The sequence below is a fragment of the Crocodylus porosus genome, unplaced genomic scaffold, assembly GCF_001723895.1.
Source record: "Crocodylus porosus isolate Cpor-Errol unplaced genomic scaffold, CroPor_comp1, whole genome shotgun sequence".
Classification (NCBI taxonomy): domain Eukaryota; kingdom Metazoa; phylum Chordata; order Crocodylia; family Crocodylidae; genus Crocodylus; species Crocodylus porosus.
The window spans coordinates 53,300,673-53,309,474 of NW_017728907.1; the positions used below are offsets into that span (position 1 = coordinate 53,300,673).

At 45.9% G+C, this 8,802-nt stretch overlaps 1 protein-coding gene across 1 annotated transcript in view; it reads left to right on the plus strand.

Annotated features, from left to right (window-relative positions):
- Nucleotides 1-8,525, plus strand: part of GPX7 (glutathione peroxidase 7) — a 12,601-nt gene extending 4,076 nt beyond the window's left edge. The window contains exons 2-3 of the mRNA XM_019531438.1: nucleotides 5,440-5,701; nucleotides 8,273-8,525. Of these exons, the coding sequence (XP_019386983.1) occupies nucleotides 5,440-5,701; nucleotides 8,273-8,436 (426 nt within the window). The 3' untranslated portion in view covers nucleotides 8,437-8,525. The remainder of the gene's footprint in view (nucleotides 1-5,439; nucleotides 5,702-8,272) is intronic.
- The last annotated feature ends 277 nt before the right edge of the window (nucleotides 8,526-8,802 follow it).

The window sequence follows — 8,802 nt, forward strand, 5'->3', positions numbered from 1 at the left end:
GTCAGGGGGGATCAGCAGGCATTGGGGAAGTCACTGTTTCCCCGAGCACTGCCAGGAGTGACCAGGAATAACGGTCACAAGCTGGCAGAGGGCAGATTCAGGCTAGACATCAGGAGGCACGACTTCACAGTCAGGGCAGCTAGGATCTGGAACCAACTTCCAAGGGAAGTGGTGCTGGCTCCTACCCCGGAGGTTTTTAAGAGGAGGCTAGATGTACACCTTCCTGGGGTCGTCTGACCCAAGTACTCTTTCCTGCCATGGCAGGGGGTCGGACTAGATGATCTGCTCAGGTCCCTTCTGACCCTTGAAACTATGAAACAATAAAACTAAGTAAAGCTACACAAAAGCCTTAAAGCTAAGAGCCATAATGTGCATGGGCTCCACCCCACCACACTCTATTAGGTGGAATTAGGACTACCCATCTTGGACCCTAGACCTTAAAGTACTAGCTACTAATGTTACTGCAGTCCAGGGATGCTGCAAAGTTCTGGATGCTTGTGATACCTGGTGTGCTGGCAACTGTGAATGTCCAGAAAGCCAAGACAGTTACCCTGTTATACATTTTGTAATTGATATTTTCCACTTAGATAACCCAAGTTCTGATGCAGTTTGTGGACTTTCAGCCCATCATAATTTCCTTCATGAATTTCACAGATTATATTTTATCTAATATTATAGGAATGAAAAAATGCGATGTGAGTGCATTTTAGCACTTAGGAAAAGTGCTTTGTTGACAGCCCTGAACCCCTTTGCTCATTCCCACAACAAGCTGGGACAGCAAGAAGAGCAGTAATGCATGCTTCTCTCAGATCCACCCACCCCATATCTGTTTTCCCTCCACATTGGGAATAAGGATGACATTTCTTTTGCACTCCACAACATCTCTGCTGAGGCTGCCAGCAGTGATGGCATTGTAGACATCCATTTGTTCGGAATGGGACTGAGACAGCCAACTCATTTTTGATAGTCACCATGTAGGTTTCTCCCAGTATTGGCACCATTTGGACTGTCAACCTGGTGACACCTAGATCTGTATTCCATTACAAGTACCCCAAGCTATCCAATTCCAAGCATCTGGCCTATACAAGTGCTCCAACCTTCTTGTTTAACCTTTTTAACAAAAAAGAAAAGTAACCAACCAGCAGGACAAGCCAATATGGAAAAAAAAATCCTGTAGAAGTAACAAAGCACATTTATTTTCTAGTTAACACTCCAGATATCAAGCCATGAGGAACTGCTCTATAGCAGTAGCCACCAACTGGTAGATCGTGATCAGCTGGTTGACCATGGAGCCTCTAACAGTTGATCTCAGTCTCAGCCCCACATCTTGTTTTTTTTCCAAGCTGAAGTTAGGCATAAAACATGGGGGCACAAAGTGGCCAATGCAGCTGGCAGCCAGACTCCATTTCCCAGCAGCCCCTGCCCTTATGGCTTGGGCCAGTCTCCATGGAGACCCCAGCCACAGCCTGAGTGGTGCTGGTATACCAGGGCAGGGGGCTGCTCTAGAGCCGCTGGGAACTTGAGATATGGCAGCTTGCTCCGGAGCCATGGCAGAGCCACGATCTGTAGTCTGCACACTCTGGGCGGGGGATCATGGTTCTGCCCCTGCTGCAGACCAGGCTGTCACCACTGCAAGGAGCCATGGCAGAGCCACGATCCCTTGCCTGGAGCATGCAAGCTACAGGTTGCGGCTCTGCCCTGGCCCTGGAGCAAGCTGCCCCCATCCCAAGTTCTCAGTGACTCCAGAGCAGCCCCCTGTCCTGCTCTGCCCTGTGAACTGCCAGTGTGGCTGGGGCTGGTCTCCATGACAACCCCTGCCTAAGCTTTCCCTTGCAGGTGAAGCTGGGGTCTCCATGGAGACCAGCCCAAGCCATGCAGGCAGGGGCAGCTGGGAACCCAAACTTCAAGGCTAGGGACAGACATGCAAAAAGCCTGAGCCTGAATTGATTCAATCTTTACAGGTTAGTCTAACCCATTTAGGTTAAATCAGTTTGTAAGTGTAAAGACATCCCAGACATGCAGGCACATGCCTGCAGTGGCTCAGACTAGAAGTCAGGAGGTGCTAGAGCAACCAGTGCTGGGTGGAGGCGGGGTGTGGCCAGGCCCTGGCAGGATGCTCTGATTAGGAAAGGGCTTCCCCATCCTGACCAGCCCAGCAGGGATTTGATAGCACAGTGCTTATTAGGGCTGTGCGAAACGGCACCATTCCATATTGACTTGTGTTTCAGCCGATCACTGTTTCGACGTTTTGCCCATAGGCTACAATGGGGAAGCTCAAAACAGCCTGTAACTGTCATTTCTGGCCTGCTTTGGATGAAACCTGCAAGAACAGTAGCCCTTCTGAGGGCATGAAACCTGCCACATTTTAAGGAGATAGGTGCAGGGTTTTCAGGGAAACTGCACCTCAGAGTCTTGAAAGCAAAAAACTCATGTCACGTGTATGTGTTAAGCCACAGTAGGGTCAAAACTGCAGGGGTGGTGGCCCCTGCTGAAGCAAAGAAGCCTGCCAAGTTTCAAAGAGATTGGTGCAGGGGGTTGGGGGAAACTGCACCTCAAGCTGAGGACAATCAAAACTCACGACATGGGTGACACTGTGTTAAGGCGCAGCGGGGTGAAAGCTGCAGGCCTGCTAGCCCCTGCTGCGGCCACGAAGCCTGCCAGCTGTCGAGGAGCTCTCCTGTGGTCTGCAGTCCTTCTTCCTTAAGCAGGCTGGCCTTTCTCCTCCCTGTAGCATGGCTTCCAGCAGTCTGAAAGGCCAGACTGCCCTGCCCGCTTCACGTCTTGGGCTTATATATCCCTCTCCGGGTCACCTGACACACTACTTCCACCCCAGGCTTATTAGTTACTGGCCACACCTTGGGCAGATGGCCATTTTATTCAGGGGCCCTCTGGCATTATTGGTTTGTCCAGGAGGCTGGAGCCAGCCAGCTGGTCCTTGGCTCCCTCTCTCCTTCAGTAATGGGGTAGGGGTCCCATTCGAGTGGGTAATAATAATCCTGACCTCTCTCACAGAGATTATATGAGACTGACATATTAATTCGTATGATACTTCTGAGCTCCTTGATTGAAAGATACATACCAATCATCAGGGGGCTGGACCCGATGATCTCGTGAGGACCCTTCCAGCCCTAACATCTATGAAATCTATACAAATAGCTATTGTTACAGCTGTAGTAATCAGTAACATAACTAGGCTGGGGTGACTGGGGCAGCAGCCCTGGGAGCCAACTTGGTGGAGGCAGAAAAATAATAGCTGCTCTTGCAGCCGCACAATCATGCCAGCAACACAGCAACAGCCAGAAGTCACCCCTGCCCCCATGCATCCTGTGCCTTAGGTGCCCAGTTGCCTTGTTATGCCTCTGCTAGTAATGCAGGTTTTAGTAGATGCTTCGATTGACTTAGATCAATAGATCTGTCTGCAGTTTAAGAATGAAGTGTCAACGTCTATGCTGATATATATTATACAGCCACTATGACTGCAGGTGTAAGCAAGGCAGGGTTCTGGTTCCAATCCTACCTCTTTTCTACAGCAGACTTGTGTTAAATTGCACTGACATTCTTAACTTGTGAGTTCAATTAATTAATGTTTGTACAGTGCTTTGAAAAGTAGAGCCCTGTGCAAATAAAATGGGGCTCTGTGTGAATGTAGAATATTATTGTTAATGATAAACTCATAGAGTAATGGAAGAGCTGTCAAAATCAGTTTTAATCCTCTCTGAAGAAAACATTAGAGGCAACTCAGACTGCAATGCAATCATAAGAATACCTTAAAATTGCCTGGCTATTTTGTGAGGATTAAACTTAAAAAAAAAATACATACAATTACAATAACAGGAAAGCCTCGCTGTTCGCAGGTTCAGCATTCACGGTTTCAAACATTCGCAAATGCTGAACCTAAATCTTAAATACACTTAAAGGAGCTCCTTGGGAGTTCCATGCTTGCCGCCGCCGGGCTCCTGCTGCTGCCAGCGCAGCTGTGTCCCCTCCCAGCTGCAAGGGGCACTGGCATTGCAGATGGCATTCATGAACGTAGTGCCTTATTCGCAGACTTCGCCATTCGTGGGGGATATGAGAATGTATCCCCTGCGAATGGCGAGGGTCTCCTGTAGTGAGAATTTCTTACCTACACAATTTGGAGTTTAGGGCCATTTGGGGAAATCATTACTAATTGAATCACAGCAGCAACCAAAACAGCCCAAGTCCAAGATCACGTACAGAAGATTAGGGAGAGAAAATACAGAGAACTTCTGCTCTCAGCAACACCAGCAACATTAGTGGGATCATACTGGCTTGACCAAGGGTAGCCCAGGTCAGTGTAAGCCTATGTGACTCTACTTCAGTAGAGCTGTACCTGCTTCCACCAACATTCAAGTGGCCCAGCTTTGAATGTGACCTTCTTTTCAATGTAGCCAGTAGCAAAATCCTGATGTTACAAATGGGAGCAAGATAAAATGTTGTCAATTTATTTGCCTCCTGATAAAGGCAGGGGTGCTGGTTCTTGGCCTACAGAATGAATATCGTAGCACTGCAGTTGACTGTAGAATAAAATAGGTCTTAGTTCCTGTATGACAGACACTGAAGTCAGAAAAACTCCAGATGGAAATGAGACATGTATTTTTAATAAACACTGAAAATGATGAGCTGCTGGAAGAGGTTCCCAAGGGCTACAGTAATTCCTCCACCACTTGGAGTCTTTTAATTGAGCCTGGATGCCTGTGTGAAGATTCGGATCTAGCTCACCCACAAGGTAATGGGCTCATTCCAGGAACGAATTAAGTCTTAGGGTAAGGGTACATGTTAGACTATAAGAAAGGCACTAAAGAGCATCTACATGTGAAACCTCATTTACTTGTGGTAAGTGCCCTCTAAACATCCCAAAGTTATGCCATTTCAGTTGAGGGTTAACTCTGGGTCATGCTACTCAGCTTGTTTTAGGGTAACTTTAGTTTGATCCACATAGCTAAAATGAGCAATTTGCAGTCCTCCAGCATCCCAGAATGTACCATTCCCAACACCAACCACCCAGAACAGGAACAGAGGTGAGGAGCTCTGGTTTCTAGCCACCCCCTGCTCACCAGCCCTCTAGTGGCAAGTCAGAGCTGTGCAGGTAAGAAACAATATTCACCCTTAACATGCAACCACCTACAGTTAAACTTCAAGGTTTAACACTGCTTAACAGTCCACAGATTTGCTATGGTCTAAGTAAAATGTGTAACTTCCCCCTTATACCCCTTTTATATAGGTCAGACTGAATTATCCTAATGATCTCCTCTAGCCTTAAGGTCTGTGAATCTACATTGATAAGTGGATTGTCTAGTTTAGTGCCAATGCTATGAGACAGAAGAAACCACTCTTCTGAGGATCATTTTAATAAGCTATTTGTTAGGAGGTGTTGTCAAACTAACAGGCACAGCATGTTTTTAACTTATTTTGCTTCAGGTGTCCCTGGTGGTCAATGTTGCGAGTGAATGTGGCTATACAGACAGCCACTACAAAGCTCTTCAACAGCTGCAGAGAGACCTCGGCCCGTATCATTTCAACGTGCTGGCATTCCCATGTAATCAGTTTGGGCAGCAGGAACCAGACAGCAACAAAGAAATTGAGAACTTTGCCAGAAAGACTTATGGAGCCACCTTCCCTTTGTTCAGCAAAACTGCGGTCAGTGGTGCTGGTGCCAACGCTGTCTTCAAATACCTAATCGGTGAGTGTTAACTGCAGCAGCCTTATCTAAGACATGAGTCCCTGGTGCTGACTGGCTTTGAGCTGACACACAGCATCCAGAAGTTTCAAGTTTAGGATACCAAACCGAATCGTTAGGGGTATTTTACTAAATGCCTACATGAAATACTTGTAGGTGATGTGTTCTCAAATTCTGATGCTGATGTGCAGGTCCTAGTGCCACTTAAAAGCCTAAGGGAATAACTAACTCAGCATAATCCAACTCCACCCATCTCAAGTCCCTGGAAAAATCTTAATGCATCTGTTAGTATTTTCACTCATCCTAGCCTCATGTCTTAAAAAGTGGTGAGCAGCCACCCATATTTTGCATTAAGAATTTTTCAGCAGCTGGAGCAGGGTGGAATACAATCATAACTCTGTGCCCAGGGGGTGGAACATGGTCTGGTCCAGAACGTCTAGAAATATGCTTCCTCCTGCACGTAACATCCTGTATACTTCCTCTGTACCTGGTCACAGTCACTGGGTGTATCTACATGAGACATTTACTGCACAGTAGACTAGCTATGCAGTCAATGTCATGTGTCTACATGTGCACCCCTATTAGTCTGAAGTAAACTAATTTACTTGTATTTAATACTTGTATTTACAAGTACTCTTTTGGTGAGGAGTAAAAAACTCCGCAGCAGCTCACATGTAGACGCTGCCCTGGCTGGCTGGGTCAGAGCAGTGCTTCAGTGCAGGCGCTTGTGCAGATCACACCCAACTTGAATAAACTGGAACAATAAGCTCCAGAGTTGATTAAAGTGCAATTAAATATGCATGTGTAGATGCACCCACTACCATGGAAATTACTGCCTGCTTTTCCTTTCTCCACTTTGCAGTCATTCCTCCAAAACATCCTGGCCATGACAAAACAGAGCCTGTAAAGAGTTAAGACTGATGAGATGCATCAGCAGGGCTGCAGGTTGAGAGGAGGGAAATTATCCACAATACCTACCCCACACAATATCCTACCCCAAGCACAAAGCAGTACAAGCACCTGCTTGGAAAAATCCCTTCCACATTCCTCACCAGGAGTTTGGAGTAACTGTAGTGCAGAACCCATCCCATGATTTGCAGTGAGAATCTGTGGGGACAGAGCCAAGAAGCTGTGGGAGTTTGGGTTGTTTTCCAGCAGTCAGCTAGCAAAATGTTCCATAAAGCAGGCTGCTCTTTATCTAAGAACTGGTTTCTCATACCTTGAGCGAAAGCCCCAAACACCATTCAAGTACTGAACTGAAATTAAAGTCTTCAGCAACTAGGCAGAAAACAGTTTTGGGGAGGTGAAACAAATCTAATCCCTGCCACTGTTGCATGTTAGCACACTGAACTGCCTCCTCCGCCCAGCACCACCGCTTTGTCTCCACTCACCCCTGGACTCACAGTAATGTTGCTCTCCCCGCTATGTGATTGCTAAAGGCAATCCTCAGTGGCCAGAGCTCACATTCCTGCCAGGGAAGTTTCTTCCAAGCTCATCCTCGTGCTTTTTTATTTCTGGTTGGCTGCCACAGACTTGTTACATGCAAACTGCAAATCCTATTGCTCTCCCCTTGGTCCGCGGAAAAGAAAATCTGCTGTTGCAAGCAATATATTTACTGCAGTAAGCTACCATGAAAGTCACTAGCACGAGTGTGCTTAGTGCTCAGTGGTACTTGGCAACCTGATTTCAGGTGTTTTTCCCATCATAAGACCAGTGGTCACAGATGGAAAGCTGCTTGATTAGCTCTGGATTCCTATCTTATTGCCTATTGAGAGACATGAAGCTTTAGTCTGATTAAAAATGTCATTACTGTACATCTTCATTTCATATCCTACAATCCCGGAGATGGGGAGGGTTGGGGAAATGATTAGACATCAGACCCTAGGAAGGATACTGCAGTACTTGAAAGTTTGTCTATGTCTGTCCCAGAGAGAGGTAGTTTGCCATGTTAGTCTGAAGTCAGGCAGAAGGCAGAGCAGAGTTTCACCGCACAGACTAGCTGAGCCAGAGATGCCCAGCATAAGCTTTTGTAAGCAGCAGGCTTACTTCATTAGATCCTGCCTACCCCATCAGATATGTCTATCCCAGCCATCCTGTTGGTCCAATAAAAGATATCAGCCACAAGAATCTGCCTGCCTCTGTCAAACATTAGGACATACAAAGAAAAGCCACCAATGATGAGGATTACAAGGAAATGCCCCCTGAGTTGGGCTATGTCATTATTTCCTACTGCAGCATCTGGTACTGGCCACTATCAGGGCATCATGCAGGATACATGGACCTTTGGTTAATTCTGCTACAGATATTCCTATGCTCCTAGGCTCGATCTGCCTGCCAGTGCATTTTTTAGTGTTTTGCCCATGCCAAGTGACTGAGCTTCCATTAGTTTTCCTGGGACTATTCCCAGCCTAGTATCTCTGTGTCAGAAAACCCATTCCTGACATTCAAAGTAAATTATCCTTTATTCTTTGTACCACCTTTCTCTGAGAAGCCAGTCATCCCACTGTGATAGTCATTTCAAGAACAGGCTCATGTGGTTTTTATTTCTTTACTGTATTTTATTTTCACATACAGAATCCACAGGAGAGGAACCAACCTGGAACTTCTGGAAGTACTTGGTGAACCCTAAGGGGAAAGTGGTGAAGGCCTGGGACTCTACTGTTTCTATTGATGAGATAAAGCCTTACATCAATGAGCTTGTAAGGAAAATCATCCTGAAGAAGAAAAATGAACTGTGACTTTCAAAAGTCCTATCATGTCTATCACATCTTCATTGAGGATTAGGGCTGTTATTCCAACATTCATTCCAAAAAAGAGAAGGGAATCATGGCTTTTAAAGTATAAACTAAATTGAATTTGCACCTTCTTGGAAAGAAAATCAGGAAACATTTATTTGTGTCCTTACTCAAATTACTGATTGTTGATGACATTATAAGCAGCCATTTAGGATCTCTCTAAGCAGAAAGACTCAATGCAACTTGAATTTCCTTAGAGAGATTTTATCAGCAACTACAATTCACCTTCCGTGACTTTGACCATGAACTTCATTTAAAAAACTAACTCAGAGTAGAAGAGACCACTTAATGTAGTGGCAACATGGTTAT